General features: G+C 40.1%; 1 protein-coding gene across 1 annotated transcript in view; it reads left to right on the forward strand.

Annotated features, from left to right (window-relative positions):
* Positions 1 to 15986, forward strand: part of ptch2 (patched 2) — a 33745-nt gene extending 17759 nt beyond the window's left edge. Inside the window, exons 9-22 of the mRNA XM_052128646.1 lie at positions 6 to 137; positions 246 to 401; positions 480 to 572; positions 694 to 819; positions 1488 to 1606; positions 1735 to 2468; positions 3304 to 3446; positions 3736 to 3916; positions 4033 to 4313; positions 5356 to 5493; positions 5607 to 5749; positions 12909 to 13299; positions 13401 to 13908; positions 14052 to 15986. Coding sequence (XP_051984606.1) covers positions 6 to 137; positions 246 to 401; positions 480 to 572; positions 694 to 819; positions 1488 to 1606; positions 1735 to 2468; positions 3304 to 3446; positions 3736 to 3916; positions 4033 to 4313; positions 5356 to 5493; positions 5607 to 5749; positions 12909 to 13299; positions 13401 to 13908; positions 14052 to 14086 — 3180 coding nt within the window. The 3' untranslated portion in view covers positions 14087 to 15986. The remainder of the gene's footprint in view (positions 1 to 5; positions 138 to 245; positions 402 to 479; positions 573 to 693; positions 820 to 1487; positions 1607 to 1734; positions 2469 to 3303; positions 3447 to 3735; positions 3917 to 4032; positions 4314 to 5355; positions 5494 to 5606; positions 5750 to 12908; positions 13300 to 13400; positions 13909 to 14051) is intronic.
* The last annotated feature ends 9151 nt before the right edge of the window (positions 15987 to 25137 follow it).

A 25137-nucleotide genomic window follows, 5' to 3' on the forward strand; every position in this document is an offset into this window, starting at 1 on the left:
TCTAGGTCGTCCATGGGAGCATTCCTCATAACTCTTCCTCTAATGTTTACGCCTTCTCTACCACTACTCTTAATGACATCATGAAGTCTTTTTCCGACATCAGCGTAATCAGGGTGGCGGGTGGTTATCTGCTCATGGTAAGACATGCATTACTGTGGCAAATACAGTTAAGGCTAATGGAAACATGTTTAACGTGTCTCCATATGTGTGGAGCTATTCCCTTACACATGTGTCTCTGTGTACAGCTGGCATACGCATGTGTGACCATGCTGCGTTGGGACTGCGCTAAGTCCCAGGGTGCTGTAGGCCTGGCAGGAGTTCTGCTGGTCGCTCTGTCTGTGGCTGCAGGGCTTGGATTGTGCTCACTGCTGGGGTTGTCCTTCAATGCCGCCACCACACAGGTATGTTCACACCTGAAAAACTTCTTAAATTCACTCTCCCTCGGGGCTTGTCTATAAGTGCCGTGCGTTCCTCCACAGGTGCTGCCGTTCCTGGCCCTGGGCATTGGAGTGGATGACATGTTCTTGCTAGCTCATTCCTTCACTGAGACCAGAACCAATATCCCATTCAAGGTGTGTATCTCCTAAACTCTCTCTAGAACTGGATTATAAGATAAAAGTGTTGCTTAGAATCTCTGTTGTTGCTGAAGAATATCTCAGCTCATGTTTTGCCATTTTTTTCACCATTGCATAGGAGAGGACTGGTGACTGCCTGAGAAGAACTGGCACCAGTGTGGCTCTCACCTCCATCAATAACATGATTGCATTCTTCATGGCTGCCTTGGTGCCCATTCCTGCTCTCCGGGCTTTCTCACTTCAGGTGCACATATCAATAGTTTTTTTTGTATGAGTGCATGTCATAAACCATTGCGCCATGTGATGCCCATTCAGAATACTGGCAGGTGTAAAGGCCAGTGAAAGGTGGCTTTAATAAACGAGCGGATTCAGAATGTGAACGGATTTTGCTCTTTTCTCTTTCTCGCATCTCTCTGTTATGGTCAAACCCCCCTTCATCTACCTAAAGTCACAGCCTGTTTTTCTGATTGGGAGGGGATACAGAGAGAGAGAAAGGTAATAAGATGAGTGAATAAATCAGTATATCACCCAGCCATCAGATTCTTCTTTTCTGATCTCCCCAGGCTAACCTTGGGTGGTCTGTGCTGTAGTGATATGGAATATGATGTCTGTCTGAGGCTGCTAAGTTTGGGGGGTTGGTTCTGCTCAGACTCGCTGTGACCTTGGGGAGTCCCCTTTCCTTAGTTTGTTGACTATTTGGGGAGTGAAGGGGAGTTGCTGGTTGATTTAGGGTGCATATTTTACTTTCTGGGATTCAATCCGAGGCACTAAAACAGCGAGGGTTCCTGACTGCAAAGGGTTTTTTCTGAAGTTCAGACAGCAGCTGTGGAGTCAGGTGGCAGAGTATAACTCTTAAAAAAACTTGGCCTATCTCCTATAGTCTCTCTCTCTCTCTCTCTTGTTTTATTTTAGGCAGCTATTGTGGTGGTCTTTAACTTTGCCATGGTTTTGCTCATCTTCCCTGCCATTCTGAGCTTAGACCTTCACAGACGGGAAGTCAAAAGACTGGACATCCTGTGCTGTTTCTATAGGTAATAAATATGCACTGTTCTCTTCTATAATCTCTGCCCATTTCATTATGCCAATTTTGTGATGCTCAAGACGTCGATTGGAGCATCAAGATGTTGACTGAATGTTTTTGTTCTTGACTTCCTTCCAGCCCCTGTTCATCACGGGTGATCCAGATCCAGCCTCAGGAGTTTACAGATGCCAATGACAACCACCAGCATGTACCCTCTGCCCCCACCTACACTGGCTCCACTATCACCGCCAGCACCCACATCACAACCACTGTCCAAGCCTTCACACAGTGTGATGCAGCTGGCCAGCATATTGTCACCATCCTGCCTCCCACCTCCCAGATTTCCACTAGCCATCCCTTCATGGTTATCTCCACCCCTACCACAGATCCTTACGGCTCACAGCTGTTCACCACCTCCAGCTCCACTCGAGACCTTCTAGCCCAGGTGGAGGAGCCCAAAGAGGGTCACGAGTGTGTGCCTCTGCCTTTCTTTCGTTGGAACCTGTCAAGATTTGCACGGGAAAAGTATGCCCCTCTGTTGCTCAAGCCCGAGACTAAGACTGTAGTGGTCATTGTTTTTGTGGCACTTCTTAGCCTCAGCCTCTATGGTACCACAATGGTTCATGATGGACTCTACTTGACTGACATTGTCCCCAGAGACACAAAGGAGTTTGACTTCATTACAGCTCAGTTTAAATACTTCTCCTTCTACAACATGTACCTGGTTACCATGGATGGCTTTGACTATGCCCATTCCCAACAACAGCTGCTAAAACTTCACAATGCCTTCAACTTTGTGAAAAATGTGGTTAAGGACAGCAATAACAAACTTCCCAGAATGTGGCTGCACTACTTCCAGGATTGGCTCAGAGGTAAGCCATGGAATCATTATGAAGTTATTATTTTCTTTGTTATTAACATTAGAATTCTCACGATAATTACCTTTGTTTTGGTAAAAGATTAATGTATAGACACTGCCAAAGTGTAAATATTAAACATAACAGTGACAAATAATTGATTTGTGTTCATTGTTGTGTGTGGGAGCCATTCTTACCACTCAAGGTGAGAAAAATAGTTCAGTGAAAGTTAATTTCTGTCATCTGCTTTTGTGTTCCTCCAACCTGGGTTATCTCTGTTTGAGAGGTTTTTGACCCTTCTGTTCACATTTGCTCATGATGAGAGATTAACTTTGGGGTGAATCCACTACTGGTAAAACCGAGTGAAATGAAAAGAAGTGTTTTATTTTGAAAAGCTGTGGAAACTGGAGTTAGTTGAAAGACTCTTTCTTTCTCTCCCTCCACACCCTGTCTCCCTCTTTGCTATTTCATTTTCTTGTGAGGAGATCTCTGTAATTACAGAATGGTTGTGGAAACTGTTTTTCAGCTGTTGCCAATCTTTGTAATTTGGAGAGCATGAAAGGTTTTCTCTGGTTAGTTTATTCATCTCACACACACTTATTCAGCACCATGCAGAAAGATGGATAACTCAGCGAGGGGAAGGGGGCTTATGGTTTATATGTCTATTTGGGTGCATGAACTGGCATTTACTTTGACTCAAGATTTTTTGCCACCTGTTAGGAAGGAGTGATTTTAGCATTCCTCTGTCATAGTTTACCATGTTTTGACTTGAAGAATAGAACATTTTGAGCGGATTTCTGAGAAGTAAAAATGTATAGGTCTAATTTGTACACCGCCATGATCCATATAGGTCTGCAGGCTACATTTGATGCTGATTGGGATGCTGGTAGGATAACATTTGACAGCTATCGCAATGGTACAGAAGATGGAGTGCTGGCCTACAAGCTTCTCATACAGACTGGCTCCAAGAAAGACCCTTTCAACTACAACAAGGTGTGTAGTTAACTATTGGAGCAATCGGTTGAAATACCACTCTAAAATGTTGGCATCGAGTCCAAAATTGATGGTGCTTTGTTGCATAGGCGTTATAACTATGCAACAGGTTCCTGTAGCTCAACTGGTTAAGCATGGCGCTAGCAACTGCAAGATCATGTGTTCGCTTCCCAGGGAATACAAACTGTTAAAATGTGTATGTGAAATGCACTGTAAGTTGCTTTGGATATAAGCGTCTGCCAAATGCATAAATAAAATATAAATAAATACTCTTTTGTTTCTTTCAAAGCTTACAACTCATCGCCTGGTGGATGAGGATGGTATCATCCCCCCTGAGGTTTTCTACATCTACCTCACGGTTTGGGTCAGTAATGACCCACTGGGGTACGCAGCCTCCCAGGCCAACTTTTACCCCCGCCCAAGGGAGTGGATGCATGATAAATATGACACCACTGGGGAGAACCTTCGCAGTAAGTGAACACCTTTAAACTTCCTAACTTCAATGTAATTTATGGTCATTAACCATGTGAATTTTTCATAAATAGTATTTATCTGTGTCTGAAAGCTTCCCTCTCCTCTTTCTCAGTCCCTGCAGCAGAGCCTCTAGAGTTTGCCCAGTTCCCTTTTTACCTGAATGACCTCAGACAAGCTTCAGACTTCATTGAAGCCATTGAGAGCGTGCGCTCCATCTGTGAGGAATTCACGCATCAGGGAATCCAGAACTATCCCAATGGTTACCCTTTCCTGTTTTGGGAACAGTACATTGGCCTGCGACACTGGTTCTTGCTGTCCATCAGCGTGGTGTTGGCCTGCACATTCCTGGTGTGCGCCATCCTCTTGCTCAACCCCTGGACCGCAGGCATCATTGTAAGTCTGCCCTGCTCTCACACAAATTCATTTCTAACTCTGTCTCACGACCAGGGCAGCTTTCTGGGTAGGGTCTTGCTGGATTTTCTAGAAGGTGCTGCATACATAAACATAGTTGCACACATACATGCTCCCATACCTCTTTTGTCATTTAAATTTGGTGCAGAAAGACTTTCTAAAGAAGAAATGCAAAGCTTTCCTGAAGGTTTTTACATCAAATTGCCTTTGTCCAGAAATTTGGGGATATAACGGATCTGCCCAATCATGACCTTGGCCTGCTAAACCCATCCATCAGGGACTGGGTTAGTGGGGGGATTGGGTTTGTAGGTTAGTTCCATGGCTTGGAAGTGATTCACACAGGCTGGTGAGGTCCTCAGCTCTGTATGATGAAACGAGGAGACCAGAGGTAGCCATTGGCCTTGGTTAAGATGTATTACTGCTTTAGTTGTAGTGTCTAACTCACTTGGTGAAAGGTCCAGTGCATATTATTTACATGATAAAGAAAAGAGCTGTGTTTTGTATTTTATCCGCACACATGGCCCTGTCCTCTTCAGTTTCACAGCTTTTATGTGGCTGCAGTAAAGTGGGTTTTATCATCTCCAATTTAAGTGTGACCAAATTAGTACAGCTGCCAACAGGTTTTCAGGGCAAAGACTTAACCAAGTGCCCTCTTTCTTGTATAAATTCGTACTCATGAGTAGGGAAACATAGAGGGCTAAACAGTGGCCTATCGCTAAAGCAAGAGCAGATAGGAGCACAGTGTTCTTTTATCATACAGTGTCACTCATTTTCCAAGCCCTAAAACTTATAAGACATGGGGAGGGGCCAGGATATGGTTAATGATGTAATCTGATACATGGGCAGATGACTGTGTAATGTAGAGGGTGCTGGCCCAAAGAAGCCCATCTCTGTATTACGATTCATTGAAAGTATTTCCATGCAAGTACTCCCTGTTGAAGTAAATAGAAGTAAATAGATGCTGTTGAATCACTTGATGAAGCAGCTAATGTGCTCTAATGGGATCTCTTCTTTACGCCTTTAGGTTTTTATTTTGGCCATGATGACAGTGGAACTATTCGGCATTATGGGCCTGATTGGTATCAAGCTGAGTGCCATTCCAGTGGTCATCCTCATTGCCTCCGTTGGTATTGGAGTGGAGTTTACTGTGCATATTGCACTGGTAAGACAATCTTGCACATTAATTCTGATGTTATCATTATTTGTATTTCTGACAATGTGGTTGAATAGATACACAAAGCAGCAATGATAACTGTCTTTGTTGTCATTGTCCAGGGTTTCCTGACTGCCACTGGTGACAGAAACACTCGTTCAGTAGTGGCTATGGAGCATATGTTCGCTCCTGTGATTGATGGTGCCATCTCCACTCTTCTGGGGTTGCTCATGCTTGCTGGTTCGGAGTTTGACTTCATCATGAGGTGAGTGATTGACACTTCTCCAGCTGGTTCTCTGCAGTTGGCCCATATGCTGGTTTTTAAAAGGGTGACAGTCTTAAGGCAGGGAGACAGTTGTCTGTATGACTCTAGGGTACAGGTGGTAGTGCTTGTCTCTCACCTCTCCTTCATCACCTGGTGTTGTTCGTCTAGATCTTAACCCCCATCTGCCCCCCCTGACCACCACGCATCCTTAAAGACATAGCGAGTCACTTGAATGCAAAACAAATGGAGGGAACATAGAGGGAATGTAACAGCTGCTTGTAAACATGTAAATATACAACTCACTGAGTTGTGACTCATACATGCACACCCTCACAGTATTTACCACCCTGATTGTGGGAAGGGTGTAAACTGTCCAATCATTTTGTTTAGAGCATCTGCAACAAAACTGGGCACCGCTTAAGAAGAGAGCGCCCCGTTCTTGTATTCAATGGATCAGGCACACATCAGCAAGAAGTTACAAACTCCCTTTAGCCACTGCATTTGGGCAGCTTTTCTGCATGTTTTAATGTCTGTTTCACAGGAAGAAAAACAGCAAATAGCAGTGTTTTAACTGGATCTGGGCTCTGCTTGAAGCAAACCACAACCTTAAATGCCACCTCAAGCAGAAAATGGTTTAGTTAGAGGTTTGCAGCAGCACATTGAAAAATAAAAATTTGCCCTGGATGGAGGCCTCTTAACTCATCCATTCACTAATTGTTAAAGGATAGCACTCTTGTTTTGCTCCAAAGATAGATGCAAAACTTGAATACGAGGAAGAGCGGTGTGCTTTTGGTGTCCGGGAAACAAAAGGTGAATGTTAAATCAGATTCATTTTAGGATAGTGGTAAAGCTGCAGGAAATATTTGGTGTTGGAGTGAACCATTTAATGATAGTGTTGTACCAGCACTAGGGCATTCACAGTGGGAGGTCCTGCTTAGATGTAGAGAAAAAGAGAATGAGAGAGAGATCTGGCCCTCTTGCTGGGGAGTAACATAAATACATTGCTGTAAACATTTCCTGGCTGTGGGACACTGAATAAACAGGAGAACAAGCTCAGCGGGCCCTCACAGAACGAGCCACCATTTCCAACCCCTGACTTGGAATGGAAAAGATTACAGTTTATATAAACAACAGAATTCCTAACACTAGGTCTACTCTGGAGGTCTAATCCAAGCGGATTGTTTAGTCTTTTTTTCTTTTTTTTACTCCTTAAATAAATTGCTCTCCACTTTCTGAATGTTGACTTAGTACAATAAACAAGCACCCTTTTTCCAATCTTTTCATGTATACAGGACCTTCAGAGCGAATGAGCACCTTTAACTAACAAAAGGTGGACGTAAGTGCAGCCAGAGATGGTTGGCGACTTTGAATTTCCCATTCTTAAACAGCCCTCGTGTTTTCACTGAACATTACAAACTGTGTTGTAAGGTTGATTGAGCCTTTCTCAAACTCCTGTCACTCAGAATGTGTGAGTCGTCTAACTATTTTCAATCATTGGTATGAAGAGTTTAAAAAAGCTGAGTGAAAAAGAAAATGACAGTGAAGTTAGGAAGTTTAAAGGTGTTCACTTACTGCAAAGGTTCTCCCCAGTGATGTCATATTTATTATTTTATTTTTATTTACCTTTATTTAACCAGGTTAATCGGTTGAGAACAGGTTCTCATTTGCAACCGCGACCTGGCCAAGATAAGGCGCAAGGTACAAGGCGACATAAAGTTACACATGACATACCAACATACAATTACACAGTCATGAATGTAGAAAACATTCAGATTCGGTTAAAAAGTACTGGACAATATATAAGAATAGAAATTGAAAGACTTGATAGTTTAAAAATTGTAAAATGGCAGTGCAAAAGAAATAGCAGTCGGATAATAGTGCAGTCCAACATAGGTAAATTGATAATGTGCAAATAAATGCAGTGACAGCCATTTAGTTGAATATGTGCAAAAATACATAAGTCTTTGTTTGCAAAGAGCCTCAACATCAACATGTACAGTGGTCCGTCAATAAATTTGACAGTAAAACTTTAAAAGTAGCGATCGAACCTTGGATTCTAATTTAAGAGACTTTTGTAAAGTGTTCCAATCATTTGCAGCAGAAAATTTAAAAGAAGAGCGGCCAAGAGAGGTGCGGGCTTTAATAGAGTCTAAAGAGATATATTTACTCGAACGCAGGTTAAATACAGGCACTGATATGGTTATTAAAGTACTTAGGTAAGATGGTGTTTTGCCTAGTATGGACTTGTAAATTAATTGATACCAGTGATTTAGGCGCCGATTGTGTAACGAAGGCCATCCAACTAGTGAGTAAAGAGTGCAGTGGTGCGTATTATATGGAGCTTTAGTAATAAAGCGAATAGCACTGTGGTAAAAAACGTCCAATTTCTTGAGTAAAGAATTAGAAGCAGTTCTGTAGACAACATCACTGAAGTCAAGCATTGGGATGATGGTCATTTTCACAAGGGCCTGTTTTGCAGGAAGAGTAAATGAAGCTTTATTTCGAAATAGAAACCCGATCCTGGACTTGATCTTTGACTGGAGATGGTTTATGTGGGTTTGAAAGGAAAGTGAGGGGTCTAGCCAGACCCCTAGGTATTTGTATTTCTCCACATATTCCAGCTTAGACCCATTCATGGTGGTGATATTTATTGGGCACGAAGATACAGAAGGTGTATGATTAAAAATCATGCATTTTGTTTTACTAGAGTTTAGAGACAATTTAAGATCACAGAAGGCTAATTGAATGTCTTCAAAACTCTTTTGAAGTTTTTCTAAAACGTTTTCCAGTGTTGAGCCTGAAGTGTACAGAACGGTGTCGTCTGCGTAAAGATGAATAAGAGAGTTGCCCACAGCACGAGCGATATCATTAATATATACAGAGAATAACATCGGGCCGAGAATCGAGCCCTGGGGCACCCCCATAGATACAGCCAAAGGCTCAGACAACAGGCCCTCAGACTTAACACACTGAAATCTATCAGTGAAATAATTAGAAAACCAGGAAAGGCACGTATTTGAGAGACCGAGGGCCTTAAGTTTTCCAATAAGAATACTGTGATTGACAGAATCGAAAGCTTTGGCCAAGTCAATAAAAACAGCAGCACAGTGTTGTTTTTGGTCAAGAGCTGTTATAACATCGTTTAGAACCTTTAGTGTTGCTGAGGTGCACCCATGAGCAACTCTGAAGCCAGATTGCATATCAGAGAGGAAATGATGTGACTCAAGATAACCTATTATCTGTTTGTTGATTTGACTTTCAAAGACTTTTGAAAGGCAGGACAGAACGGAGATGGGTCGGTAACAGGTTGGGTCTGCAGTGTCCCCCCCTTTGAATAGGGGGATAACTGCAGCAACTTTCCAGTCTTTAGGTATCTCTGATGAAACCCGTGAGAGACTAAAAAGGCTAGTGATGGGTGAGGCAATAATTGCAGCTGACATCTTCAAAAAGAAGGGGTCCAGACTGTCAAGTCCAGCTGATTTATATGGGTTGAGGTTTAGTAGCTCTCTCAAGACATCTTCAGTTTGAATTTCAGCAAAGGAGAATTGTAGGTGGTTAGAGCCGTATGCTAACGTAGGTACTGTATAGTTGGGCTGGGTAGATGCTGCCAGGTGGAATGCATGGCCAGCCATAGTGAAGTGCTTATTGAATCCCTCTATTATAGTGGACTTGTCGGTGGTGACGATGTCTCCTAGCTTTAAAGCTGTGGGCAGTTGGGCAGAGGTGTTCTTGTTTTCCATTGATTTGACTGTGTCCCAGAACTTTTTAGAATTGGTACTGCAAGAAGCAAATTTATGTTTATAGAAGCTAGCCTTAGCTTCCCTCACTGCCTGTGTGTACCGGTTTCTGATTTCCTTAAAAAGCTGCATATCATGAGGATTAATTGAGGCAAGTGCAGTCCGCCATAAAATGTTTTTATGCTTGCTGAGGGCGGTCAGTTCCGGAGTAAACCAAGGACTATATCTGTTTTTAGTTCTGAACTTTTTAAAAGGAGCATGCTTATTCAGTATAGAAATAAAAGCATCCTTAAAAAAGAACCAGGCATCTTCCACACTTCCATATTTATCATGCATCCACTCCCTTGGGCGGGGGTAAAAGTAGGCCTGGGAGGCTGCATACCCCAGTGGATCATTACTCTCTGATCCATCTATAGCCTAGTTTCCATCTACTTTTTGCGATTTTTTTTTTTTGTTATCGACAATGTGAAAATCCATACATTTTCGTCTTCTGCCGGTTTCCATTGAAATGTACTTTTATCGATAAAAATTTGACGTGTGTTGACGTCATACCTAAAAAAACACTTTGTAGAATAAGTTTTGGTTTATCGCAAAATAAATCTGCCCTTAAGCTGTATCCATACAGAAATGTGTGTTTATCACTAATTCGCCTCCCAGATGTCGCAAATTTTTTTCCTCCTAAGTTTTGGTAAAATGGGGAGAGTATAATTATTTAGTTTACTGTAATTTTAATTTCACAAATAAATGCAATCAGAAGATGAGGAATTGCAATCAAAAGGGAGCAGTTGCCCTTCTGATAGGACTGTAATACTGGTCCTGATGTTGCGCCTATTGCAGTTTGCCACCAGTTCCGACCCGAAAGTGAATCGTCATGGCCCTGTCCAAGCTGGCAACCTGCACCAAGTAGTGGGGGAAACTTTCAGTCTTAGTATAAGGACCATCCATCAATGTGTAAATGCTGTGCACAGCTATTAAAGAAAGATTGAAATCAGGGTTTACATATGATACATTACTGATATTCAATAGGCTATTTTGAATAATCATCTAATCTAATGCATCGCCATCACAACTGCATTATGTCCCGCATATATGTCCTGCAACTTTTAATGACCAACTGAACTTGATTGTCATCTAAAATTAATTTAAAGTCATAATGCAATTTACATTTTCTGAAGAAGCTCAGCAAATGCGATCCGAGGTAAAGAGGGTTATATTTAAAATATTTTAATTTCCATAATAAATATTTTACGTTTTCATCCTTTGATGAAAACTTAGTTATTGTTAATGAGGCAGGCATGAGAGAAGGGAAAGGGTTGAGAGAATGAGAGCAGGCTTGCTTCTATCTGTCTTAGAAACCCATAGCACAGCTCAACCTCTGGTCTAAATGTGGCATGTAATTCAGATCAGCGTGTCTACAAGTGCTGCATTTTACGCACAGACTCTGACAGGTCACCTTGGAAATTTGGGTTTTAGAGGTCAATTTAAACAGTACCTCTTCCTGACTGTGCATAATGACTGAAATAGGTAATTACAGTCTTTTTAAATGTGAGGTAATAGGTCACAGTACATGTCTCAGTTCATTAAAGTGCTAAAACAGAGGCGAAACTTAAATAGATCCAAAATAGAGGTTTATTGTTGTGATGACCGTCAGACCTGTAATCTTTTTACAGGGTTTTTTTTATTAATTTGCTTGACAGTTCCCAGACTGACAAAGTAAACAGATGGCCTCATTGGAGGAGACGGGTCAATGGACAGTAGTTTTCACTGTACGCCGGGAATGCTGCAAGCATATATGCCAAAGATTAACTTTTCCCTCTTCTTTGTTTCTGAAACCGAACGTTCTTGTAGATGTGACAGAAGCAAAAATGGCTTGAGGGTGGGAGGTTCCAGACTTTTTTCCCATTTTTCTTACCTCCAGAAGTCTGAACCACAGCTAAAACAGCTGAATTGTCTCTTTTTGGTGTAACCAATTAACTGTAGTGTTCAAATTTTTTAATGCACTCCTTTTCTTGTGGTAAATCAGATCCCTCCCTCAATGCTCTTAAGCTAATGCACAAAGATGCAGACACACTCACAGCCCTGCAGCCTATTATATAGCCCTACATGTTAACATGCCAGCCAGGGCAAAGAGCGCAACTGTAATAGCTCTTTTCAGCCCTATATCTCCAGTCTTTATTGCTCACATCTAATGCTTATACATGAGCCAGAGCTTGTGGAACCCTTATTCACCACACACATTTAAATTCAATTATACACTTTTGGTGCCACTACCAGCTGTGAGCAACTCTGCACTGCTTTACACAGCTCTACTAGACCTGCTAGTGTTGGTCCTTGCATTGTAGAGTGGTGTTTTCTGCTTGTTTTCAGCACTGCATTGAGGCTCCAGCATTTTAGTCACCTCAACTGAGAACTGGTCTAGAGAGTCTTAACAAAACAGATAGTCTTAATATCATTCTTAGTCAAGACATCCAGGGCCAATGAGTGAGTTATTTTGTTTGCACAATTATCCTATGCATGCAGAGTACTTGTTGACTATTGGGACTGTTGTTGAGGGACTGTTGTTGATGGACTGTTATTGAGGGTTGGTTTTACTGGCTCTACACAGAACAGTCTATTACACATGTGAAAGAAATGCCTTTCAACAGATCCCAATGCTAGTGTTGTGTGATTGGCTCTTGAGCCAACATGGCTGTTGGGGTCTAAGAGGGAGAAGAGGGTGTTGGAGAAAGAAAAAGTTCTGTGTAGCCTGCACAGCATAAACATAGAAGTGATGTGCCCTGGCCAGTATGTAATAGGATCTCAATGAGAGGGGGAATTAAGTTGCTGAGGTTAAAATTACATTAACAGCAGTTGCAGCTTTTGAGCCAAAGGGAGGGAAGAAAGCAGAAACAGAGAGAGAAAGCAGTGAAGAGGGATTAGTGTTTCTGATGCGTAGAATCTGCTCACTAATGTAAACACATCTCTTCAGGAAGTGGCAGGGCATTGGTGATAGAGGAGGGCTCCCAGAGGGAGAGAGTGAGTGTTCACTATGAAGATGGATCCCAGGAATTTCTTTGCAGTTTTGTCAGGTCACCAGTACAGAGGAAGCAGAGAGAGGAAATGCAGGAAAAGGGTGAAAAAAATTATGAACAGGGGAGCAACATCCTAAGAGCTTTTACAAGATCTCTTGAATCTCTTTCCCCCCTCCTCTGTCCTGGATGATGGCCACAATGCTGCACATATTTGGTGACTGATTTAGCTTTAATATTCTCTAAACTTGCCCTGCGATGGACTGGCGACCTGTCCAGGGTGTCCCCCGCCTTTCGCCCAATGTTAGCTGGGATAGGCTCCAGCCCCCCGCGACCCTGTACACAGGATAAGCGGTTGACGATGGATGGATGGATGGATGGATGGATTCTCTAAACTTCTTTTGTCTCTTACAGATACTTTTTTGCAGTGCTGGCCATACTCACATTGTTGGGGATCTTGAATGGTTTGGTGCTACTTCCGGTACTGCTGTCCCTTATGGGCCCTCCAGCTGAGGTTGTTCCTGCTAACAATGCCAGTCATCTGCAAAGTCCCTTCCCTGAGCCCATGCCTCCACCTATGAACCACCACGGGTACTATGCTGGGCACATCCCCAAGGGACCACGTCAGGCATTCTCCGAAACCTCAGACTCAGAGTACTACTCTGAAACAACCACCACCTCTGACATTGGCGAGGAGGAGTACAAGTACTGTGACGGGACTGCATACATCACACCCCCATCTCAGCCTCCCACCTCTCATATTCTGCTTGAAGCCAGCAAGAACCCAAGCTTCCCTACACTCACAGTAAGTCCCTCATGTTGACCTAACAGAAAGTATTAAGGATTAAACTGCTTGTCTTCATTGAGCGGTTTTGTAATGAGTTTGCATTTGTTCTTGCCTCTAAGGTGGTGAAACTTTTAAATGAAAGCGGCTCTAGAGGACAGATCAGTGAGTCTACCCAGAATGGTGTCAACTCAGTCAGTTCGCAGATCACACGATGGGATAACAAACATGAGTGCCAAGGACCGAGGCTACAACATTTACCTAGCGACAGGACACACTGTCCTGGCAGGACTACTCAGTGTGGCCCAGGGCCACAACCAGGGAAAGGGCAGCAGCAAAACAGGACTACAGCCCCAACTCATAGCACTGGGGCATTGCAGCGGCCCAACAATTCCATCACCATGGTTACAGCCACAGCCTCAGTGACAGTGGCAGTGCACCCCAGTTTGCCGGGGTCATACCAGGGACACATGCACAAGGGTTTCGAGGATAATGAGTCGGACTCTTTTGAGGACTCTAAGAGGACTTCTCAAACTTATGACAAAGCTGCAGTTTATAAGAGTGACTCTTTGGAACTTCAGGATCTGGAATCCACAGAGAAAAGCCAGCATCAACCGAACCAGGTGCTAGGTAAAAGCTCTTATCTAATTACATTTGACTTTTCAAATACTTCCACACTTGACAAATAGATTATTTATTTCAAATTGTTATGGAGAAACAGACAGATGTCTGACAGATCCTAACCACAATCTATTTTGTACTATGCTTTACAGGTGGTGCATGGATCCAAGCAGCCAAAGATTGCTAGACTGCTCCCAGCCCCCTAATCCCTTTATCTGGAATCTCTGGCTGTCTTGGGAAGTCCCCAACCTGGTGTCTTTTGTCTCTTTGAACAGTACATAGACCTTACACAGACAAGTGGATTTATTTTAAAAATTATTAAAAATGTCTTCTTAGACATATATATTAATACTAAAAGAGGGACAATATTTTAAAATATGCTGTATAACTTGTGTATTCTCTTATATAAAAATCAGATGTATAAGAGGATTTGGAGGCCTTCTGGTTCCTTTGTATAGATTATAAAATGTGCTATATGTAAAAAGAAGTGAAATGATATTAGATTATTGAAATGTAAGGTCAGTGTTCTTTTTATTTGCTGCTACACTTCAAATTCAAGATGTCTTGAAAATATGCAGTAACCCTTTCCCCAACATAAGCCAAGATATACTGTAACTTTAGATTAACAGGTTCTTAAACCGCAGCCAATAGGATGCTTATCTGTATTGTTCAAAGATGTTTATTTATCTTTAATTGCACTGTACAAAATCAAAACAAACATAGCAGTTTTTCTCTATCAGAAATTTCCAATGTTTTTCCTTTATTTATTTTACTGACAGCAACCATTGTGCCTTCTTAACTTTTAATCTTACAAATCTGATCTATCAAACTGTTAATTAACTGTACTATACTGTTCAGAAACAAATCGTTTACTGATATGGACAGTTACAGAAAGGTTATCATCTGTTTTGTTAATTTCAAAGTTGTTAGTGTGAATTGCTTCACATGTCTTGTAGAGTGTGCAGTGAACAGCAGGACTATGTGTCTAGTGATTTCTGTTACATCATTTTACTATATAATTGTTTACAGTCTACATTTACATACTTGAATGGGTGGTTGAATATCACTTTTGTTTCGTTTTTTTCTTTATGGATATTTTAACCATACATTGAGTAAGCTACAGTTTGTCACTATATGTACCAGGAAAAGTTGGGAGATATCAGGCAAATGTGTTGTTTACCCAAATATCATTCAGAAAGGGAATTTTGTGTAAGTGTGAAAATAGATTTTTATTTTTCCATATTGCTGGCTGGTTTGGCAAAATCCCTGCACAATAATTTACCAGGTAGTTGCTCTCTGGGTTTCTCCCACAAGGCCAGTGTAGGGTATTTGCTGTACTGTCTTAAGTTCAGTTCTCTTTCTTAGGTTCAATTTCTGCAGAAAGCTCACTTATTAAGTATTGGTCACATCACTGCCAGATTAAATGCAGGGAAACGCGTTAAATGCAAGTGGCAGCTTACTTTCTCTCTTACGCTCTCTTTCTCTATTTAGCAAAATACGTTTTAATGAAAAAATTATTTAGCTACTGTACCTGGAAGACATTACAAAAAAAGTAAGCAATATAAAGCACATGTACAGCTTCAGAACAGGGGTGGCTTGAGCAGAACGTAGACAAGGGTAGGGGATAGGGGCCCTGCATAGGGGTTTTGTTTCAAATGTGTCATGCCATATAAATTATTTATATAAATTTTTATTTTTGTAGTTTGTACAGATGTTAGTCACTAGATTGAAGTTATATTTTTGAAGAGTAAATATATTATAAATATAAATATATTATTATATCTATTTGTTTCTGAGATGTTGTTTTGGGGGGTGGGGGAGTTTGGGTGGAGTGGGCTTTGATCTTCACATTGCTGTTGGAAATAATGAAGAAAAGGGGTGGCTGTGGTTGTTCACCTTTTGTAGACTCTGTGCCTTTCCTTTTTCATGTAAAGATTTAAAGAGTTTCTGTTTTTGTTGTCTAAAACACTGTGACTTCAGAAAACTTTGAGGGAAAAAAGAAAAAAAATATTTTATGACCATCATTTCCTTCACCCTTAATAGTAATTCAACTAACAAAATAAATGTATAAAGAAAAAAAAGAACAAGACTCTTATCGTTTTTCAGAATTGAATGACTGTTTGCTTTTTGATGATGTTCAAATACATTGTACCATTGAAATTTTGACACTACTAAAATGTGATTGATATTCTTTTAGAATGTGTGAGTAAGCTGATTATGTGAGAGGAGGGAAAGCATATAGATGTACAAACTATTATTTTTTTTTTATTGTGGAGACTCCCCAGGCTAGTGTCCTCAGTAAAATAAGCCCACCTATGGAGATGAAAGGCATGTGCTGTAAATCACTCTGCTTCCCACAACACTGTGTGCTACCTTAGGCCTGTCTGAATCTGATACACCTCTGGCTTTTGAAGTTACTGTCGAGGACCCTTAGTATTGCGAGAGACAGAGCAGGTCCAGGATTCTGCCTTGTAGAATCATAGAGCAACGAATGAGGCTGTGGGGTATGATCTTGTTCTAAATTTTAGAGTTTCAGTTTCTCAAAGTGTATGTGTTGAAAGCTGTTGCTTTGTAAAAATGGCTGGTGTGAAGTGAGAATAATGTCAGGCTATCTAATATTTAGAGAGGAACTGCCGCACAGTAAAGTGCAAGTGATACTTGTTTCCTTGTTATAAGGAATGTTCTACAAGCTCTACCATGGCATGCTGCTGACTACAACAGGAAATATAGACTCATACCTCAGTTTGTAAAAACATAAAAAAAAAAAAAAAGCAAATAACTGCATAATTGCATAACTGTCAAGAAATGCTTTGTGTGCTTTTATACTGCATTATACCTATATGATGGCATTTCTTCAGTGTAAAGCTTTTATGACTTTTAAAAGTATCCTCAGGCACATAACCACCAAAGCAATGTAGGAAAAACCTTGATGTACTGTATGTGCTAAGGCATAGAGCACTTGAGACTATACAAAAAGCATAGCAATATTCCAACAAACTACTCTGAAGAAGCTCTTGAAGATTCACCAAATATATCAATGTGTTACAGCTTCACTGGCGGTCTAGAGCTTTTAACGGTGCCGCTGGGAAGCACTGAGATTAGGAGAGCTGACGTGGTTTAACTATATCTTTCTGAGGAGCTATGTGATGTACTGTTCAGAGTGAGGAATTGAGACACAGAGGGAGGGAGAGAGAGACAGAAAGAGCTGATCACAAGAGTGATAGGGCTGTCTCTCATTCATGTCTAGCTTTGGTAGTGTTTTGTGAGCTGCGGGAGCCAAACGGCACTGGAACTGTGATTCAAAATGTGGGTCTAACGCTCTCCCTCCCATCCAGTTAAACTTTATCAGGGCAGATTAAGACTTAGATTTGAAGAGGCAGGACGAGCAAAAGTCCTCTTTGTGTATGTGTGTGTGTGTGTGTGTGCGTGCGTGTGTGAACACAACTGTTACAGTGGTGTAGAAAAGGGTGATTGAGATATGGAGGGTAGCAGCTGGCACAAACTGAAAGAATCTCTCTTCCCTTAAATAGTCTATAATATATGGATGAGATAACAGCTGACACCTTTAACAGCAGATAGCTGTGTTCAGATGGCAACAATCGAAGCAAAGTAATGTATGGGGGAGTAAAAAAATAAGGAACACATGATCTGCTGTGCTGCTTGGGTGGCCAGAGGATGACCGTCCATTGTTGCTTGAATTCAATAGGGCTGATTAGTTAGAAGTGTGTGTGCTTTACATTTACAGTAAGTGGCACAGATCTCTTTCTCCCAGCATTTCTGAAAACATATCAAAAAGATAACCTTTCTATTCACGGTTTGTGTCTTTTAGACAGTATTACGATTTCGGAGGGTTGATGTGGCTGAAAATATGAAAGTGATGAAAAATGTTCAAAAAAGCCAGACCGTAAAAAAGATTGAAAAATTATTGTCTAAACATGTCTAGCATTAAACCCAATGCAGACTTTTTGAGAACAAATTACCCTTAAATAAAGTCCCACAAATATTATGTGCATATTCATAAAATAATGTCCAAAGTCTGAGACCACATTGGAAATCCTGGACTTTTTTCATTTAAACCTGGAAATAAACTTTCACACTAACTGTCGAAGTTTGCTGAGGATCACTGAGGACATGCTAGTGTATGTGTTGACACGTTAATGCCGGTAGCCATATAAAAAATGTATGAACCAACAGATGTTTGTTTCTGTGTTATTTTTAAATTATTTACAAAATATTTGCAAATGAAGTGTAAAACTTTCCAGCAAGGATGACAGGAGAAGACAGTTCTTCAAACTCAAGGTGCGACTTTAATGTACACACTTCCCACATACACAGTAGGCCTACTTTACACACACACTCAGTTAAACATATTAAGGAACATAGTAGGCTCCCTTGTGTCAGTCTCTTCTTCCCTAAAGGTTCTGTGGCTGCCACTTTTTATCCCGCTCTCCCCGTGCTCACTGAAATTAGACACAGGTGTTAGGTATAATTTCGCTCAGGTGTAAGCGCCCTTACCGCTTTTCTCTCCCGGACGGGCGCTTGACCACGCCCCCGCTGCCACATACCCCCACCGCCCGACTCAGGCCGGGGCGCCATCCGGCCTATGCACCACTCCCCCAATTTCTGGACAGGAAGTCAGCGACAGCCATCTGCACTCCCGGTCTGTGGACCACCTTGAATTGAAAAGGCTGGAGGGCTAGATACAAACGGGTGATCCGGGCGTTAGTATCCTTCATGCGGTGAAGCCATTGGAGTGGGGCGTGAAGGCCCGCCCCAGCAGGTAGTATCGGAGTGTGAGGACCACCCACTTGATGGCCAGACACTCCTTCTCTACAGTGCTGTACTTGGTTTCCCTCAAGGAGAGTTTCAGACTGATGTACAGCACCGGGCGCTCCTCCCCCTCCACCACCTGCGAGAGTACGGCCCCCAGCCCTCTGTCTGAAGCGTCCGTCTGTAATAGAAAAGGGAGAGAGAAGTCAGGTGCATGTAAAAGCGGCCCCCCACAAAGTGCGGCTTTAACCCGCGTAAACGATATTTACTGATGTTTTTTGCTCTGCATTTTACTTGGGATCCTTTAACAGTCACAGGTCTCTGTGTTGAAGACAATAAAAGACTCATGTAGGCCTATTGTTTAAAATCTTGAACGTATTTCAGAGGTGCATTACTTTTAACAATCTCTGTACCATTGAACAGATAGACTGTTGAATGCTGTGGCACCCAATAAGCAGCGTCGTTCTCTTACAATCAGTGCATGGCATAAAATTGCTAATGGGATTAATTGCTAACCTTCCTTTATATCATTTTGTTTATTGTGCTTGATCCACAAGTACCATAAAGGGTACAATTAGGGTACAATATTTTATATTATAATACAGTATCATAAAGTCTTTGCATGTGATATAAGTGAAAGTGTAATGACATTTATTCAAGAGCAATAATTTAATTATTCTTACTATTTTATGTTTTTTCATACTGTTGTTTGTTTGTTTGCCTAGTTAATAACACATGTTTGTTTTGAAGGGTAAAAGACATGCACAATAATAATAATATATATTTTTTTAATTCAGTGAGCTTTAATCACATTTGGACAGTCCGTAGATTCAGAATTTACAGTTGTCAATTAATCCAGTTTAAAAATCTTTTAGGTTCAAAGAGGTTCAATGGGTTATTTGCTCAATGGCCTTAAAAGCAACAACAGGGGTCAATGGAAATAAACCACAATAATCTATAGAAGACTCAAGGTAAACACAATGATATTTATTTAATAAAAAAACACTATATTTGACAATGTTGAGCATGTTTGCTATTGGTGTTTAAACAAATATATCCTGTTTAAGCTATGAGCAAATCTTATGTTCCTTATGAGCCTACATGAAAAAAAGCTATATTTCTGGATTATAATTACAGACTGAGCACTTAATTTTGTTTGAGCTCAAGAAGCTTATTAAATATTTGTATTTAATGTGGTTATCAGGAGTTTTTTATTTATTTATTTTACTCTTTGTGAGTATCACTCAGGCAGTGTCCTCCACTACATCCAGATACTCATGAAAACCATCTTTTCAAATGTAAAGTATTGTAAATAAACACAAACAAAATAAACATTATCATGTTGCATTAGAATAATTTAACAATTTATATAATTTCTTATCCAGTTTGTTCATGTGATGCCAGAAATTTTGCTTATTTGAAGTCTTCAAAACATTGAAGTTTTGAAGCAACTTCCAAAATGGCCGCAGAACAGTGGTAGCACATGGTCCCAAATAACTCAAGAATGAAACATTTAATTGGCTCCAAATAGTTGTAAAATGACAGAGTACAACAGGGCTAATGGCTCCCCAGGGTAAAATGCTCCTTTGATTTTATTTTCTCCCAAAAAGCTAAATAGCATAAAAAAAACTACCACTGTACTTTCCTAAATACCTGTTTGACAATATTAACTGCAAATAATTTTTAAAATGTTGCAAAAATGTAGCAAATGAATATCCTTGGAATTATCACATTTATATATATATCTATCTATATATCTATCTATATATATATATATATATATATATATATATACACTGCCCCCATACCATAATAAGGTAGATTCCTGAGAAATACAAGCTTGTAGTACCACCTGTTTACTCCAGAGGGCAGTAAGTGCAATTTCAGGTGTATGAGCAAAACGTAGTTTATACAATGAAGAAAACACTTCAGTAGGCAGAACAACACAAACATGTGTTACGTTCTTGCGTTCAAAACACTTGAAGGACCGCAAATGCAAACTAAGGGATTTCAAGATGTATTTAAAGATTGAGTATTAAACTATATTTAACTTGAAACAGTGACCTAAACATTTAATGTTTATGACAGGCACGGTGCCAGGATTTCAGGTTTGGATGGGCCAGACCAATTGTGGGTGGGCCTTAAATTAAAAACGTTATCCAATCACTGTTTAACCTAATAAAAGTTACTGACTAATATACTGCTATATTATCTGTACGTAGGCTATACATAATATAGATTTTAATAGCTTGATGCTCTTTAAATATTTTGTTGCATTGTTAAAAATTTTCGGTGCATATAGAGTCAGGACGGACCTATCCGCGATCGTTCTCCTTGGTTCTGACCAAAGAAGAAGCTTTGGAATCTCCATTACGCATCATACCTGGGCTGCGTTTCCCGATAAAAAGAAAAAGCGGTGTTCTTTATAAAATAAGCACTTCAGAAATAGTTGAAATTGCATTTATTAGGACTCATGGGATATTATAAAAAATTATCTAAACTATAATAGCCTATATTTAGACTGTAAAAGAGGTCAGGAATGTAATATTTCCCCAAAACATAGTTTAGTTCTGCTCAGTATAACATGAGGCCGAATATTTCACAATTCTTATTAATTGTTTTAAGTTTTCAACAATAGGCTACTACATTACAGATCAACAACACTGCCCGACAGTTTCAATCAATACTCGGGAACAGAACATGTTCATTAACAACGTCATCTGTCCATTTATTTATTTTCGATTTCATTAACAACAGACTTACTTATTATACAGAGAAGATGTATTAAAATGTAACCTATACAATATCACAATATCAGAACAAAGTTATCTGCATTGCAGAAAAACAACAACAACAAAAAACATTTCAAAAGCCAAAAAATAATCAGGCAAAAAATAACAACTGAGTAACAACTGAGTAAAAGACACTCATATTGTTGCGCTAACAGACAGGCTTAAAAGATTGCCAAACGTGAAGGAAAGGGAAGAAGAGAGAGTATGAGAAGAATATTCATTCATTGCAAATCAAATTATTTATCAGAGCAGTAGGAAAGGGCATGCTACTGTAACGGTCACTTTGTGCTTTTATGTTAATCTGAGGTAAAATGAGAACTGCGCATGTGCGTGTCAGTAATAGATTTGAAAGGTGAGGAGATAACCGCTCCACCGACCGTTGTACTCTTTCTTTTATTTCATTTTATATTTGTGGACGAGTGTGACGTTTGAGTAATTTTACTAAACACGGGGAAAATAGGCTACGCTATCATCTTTCGTGCATCTTTCCCTCCGACACCTATTTTTTTTTTTTTTTTCTACCCCCCTCTGAGCCACATCTCAACTTTGCGTTACACTACCGATCTTTCCGAAATTACAGGAGTAGTCGTGCGGGTTTGCTCTTGAAAATGTCAATGATTTCATCGAAGTCGAGAGTTACTGTAAGCTCTCTCTCAAAGGTCAACAGACAGAGGGACATAAGGCGAGAAGTAAGCATGGTGCTCCTATTTGGTGTTTTAATCCGGTTGACACTGGAAAAGACGCGTTCAACTGTACAAGATGTCATTGGCAGTGTTATCAGAGCTTTTAAGAAAGCATGGATATTCAGGAAAAGCGTCCCCATTGCATATGTCCATCACTTCTACAAGATTTTTGAGATGTTCTCCTCTTTTTTTCTTCCTCTCTATGAGTTGCACAAACACGTCGAGCTCTGACTCTGATATGGTTACGTGGAAGCGCTTCCCTGTATCATTGAGAGAGTTCGCTATAGTGGCCAAGCTGGTGTCATTTGTATCAAGGCAAGGGGACATCAGGATTGCAGCAGATGCCATGAGGCCATAGGTGTCACTGTGGAATCGAGTGTTCAGTTCATTAAGCTGGCAGTCTATTAGCGTGTTGGAAATGTTGCGCAGGTCACTATCACTCCTCACCCTTGTCGATTTCCCCAACGTGCATGTGACAATACTTCCCTCAAATCGGCCTGGGAGCTTTCTTGAGCGGGGCAAACTGATGACATCCCAGTTCTCGACATCATGATCCTCCATCATCTTATTTGTTGTTGCTAACATATTTGAGAACGCAGAGTCACCGGAGCGAATGTCTGTCAGTTCTTGTTTGAGGTTCTCGATCAAATCAACTGTGTCTGTCACTGATGTGTCGATGGACTGGAGGCTTTTAGACGTGAAGTCTGATTTACTGAACAATTGTTTGAAAAGTACAAGGAGGAATATGAACTTTTTTGTTCTGATCTGCTGAAGTAGTGACTGTGCCTCAATCTCAATCTCGATTTTTTTAATCTCACAATTCTGACTTTTTATCTCAGAATTACGTGATATAAAGTGGCAATTGCAAGTTAGCTATAAAGTCAGAATTGCGTGATATAAAGTCGCAATTGTAGCCTATGTTATTAAGTCAAAATTGCGTGATATAAACTGCGAGAAATATAGCTTGAAATTCTGGCTTTTTTCACATAATTGCATGTTTATATATCTCGCAATTCTGACTTTATAATAGGCCTACGAAACTGGGAGATATAAAGGCAGAATTGCATGATATAAAGTGCGTGTTACCAAGTCAGAAGAATTGTGAGATATAAACTATGGGTAAAAAAAAAAAAGAAGCAATTGCGACTTTATTTCATGCAATTCTGACTTTATAACACGCAATTGCGGCTTTATTTCACGCAATTGCGACTTTAGTTCACGAAATTCTGATTTTATATCTCGCAATTCTGATGCAAGATAATTATCACAATTACCTTTTAAAATGTTTTAGGCTATTCTATGGTGGAAACAATCTTCCATACTAGGCTATAGCCTATAGCCTGCCCTAGTAGCCTAATGAAAATAATATAAAGAGGCGATTTGTCCACTAATGGCTTAGTCGACTAGGGGGGAAAAAAATAGTCGGAGGCCTTATTCCACATATCTTCGAAGTTCGAACCAGCAGGCCATTTCAGAATGAGCGAGCAGAGCGGAATATTCAGAAATGTGCTCTCCGCTCACATGCTCTGATCGGAACAAACCCGAACACTGTCTGCTGAACTTGCACAGAAACATCAAAATAGACATAACCAGCTTAAAATTGTTTTTAAAACTAAACATTTAGACTATTTTAGCACAAATTATGAGCTTAATTGGCGATTTTTTTATAATTCTTGACAAAACAATTTTGAAGAAAAGTTTTGGGTCGGCCTGTTGAAAAGTGGGTGGGCCTAGGCCCGTCCTAGGCCCACCCACTTTTTATGTGTCTGGTTTATGATGCCGTGCATGGTTTATGATGCAACACACCCGAGACACTACACAAGCATATCTGACGAAGGTGTAAATTGATGGGCTCTTAAACAAGCCCTCATAATAAATCTCCAACTGATTGACAAATTCACTTGTGAAATGGATTGCTGTGAACTGTATGCCAATGATTAACTTATGATCAATAATATGGTAGTAAACAATACATTGTATTCTAAAGCCGCTTTTTGTATTGTCTTAGTTATCTTTAAATATTTAAAAATGATATATATACAGTGGGTACGGAAAGTATTCAGACCCCCTTACATTTTTCACTCTTTGTTATATTGCAGCCATTTGCTAAAATCATTTATGTTCATTTTTTTTCCTCATTATTGTACACACAGCACCCCATATTGACAAAAAAACACAGAATTGTTGACATTTTTGCACATTTATTAAAAAAGAAAAACTGAAATATCACATGGTCCTAAGTATTCAGACCCTTTGCTGTGACACTCATATATTTAACTCAGGTGCTGTCCATTTCTTCTGATCATCCTTGAGATGGTTCTACACCTTCAATTGAGTCCAGCTGTGTTTGATTATACTGACTGGACTTGATTAGGAAAGCCACACACCTGTCTATATAAGACCTTACAGCTCACAGTGCATGTCAGAGCAAATGAGAATCATGAGGTCAAAGGAACTGCCTTCAGACCCTTTGCGGACAAAAAAAAAATTTTTGATACAAAGGGTAAGATATCATGATATATATTATATTAGAGACATATGAGAACCCACGTAAGATTTAAATCAAATGGAAAAATGCTGCAATATGGAATTCATTATAAAGTGTTGAGGTCACAAATATAGTTTTCCTCTAATATTTGGTTTTAAAAGATACATGTTTCTTATGTTTAGTTAGGCTTCTAACAAATAGATAGATGTATGCAGTCTCTATATAGTCTATGTTCACAAACCTGATTTTGTTTAAGCCAGATTTGTACAGTGCTTTTGAACACTTTCGATTCTGTTTGTCATATGGGCTACTTTTATGATGTCTTTATAGTATTTGTTCTTTTTTAATCTTGATAGCTCCAGTTCATTATAAACTGTTTTTCTAAAATATAGAGCTGCATAATATATCTATTTTTATGTTCCAAGAAAAAGTAAACATTTACATTTATGCGTTTGGCAGACGCTTTTATCCAAAGCGACTTACAGTGCACTTACAACAGGGACAA

Source organism: Xyrauchen texanus, chromosome 6 (genome assembly GCF_025860055.1).
Source record: "Xyrauchen texanus isolate HMW12.3.18 chromosome 6, RBS_HiC_50CHRs, whole genome shotgun sequence".
Lineage (NCBI taxonomy): Eukaryota > Metazoa > Chordata > Actinopteri > Cypriniformes > Catostomidae > Xyrauchen > Xyrauchen texanus.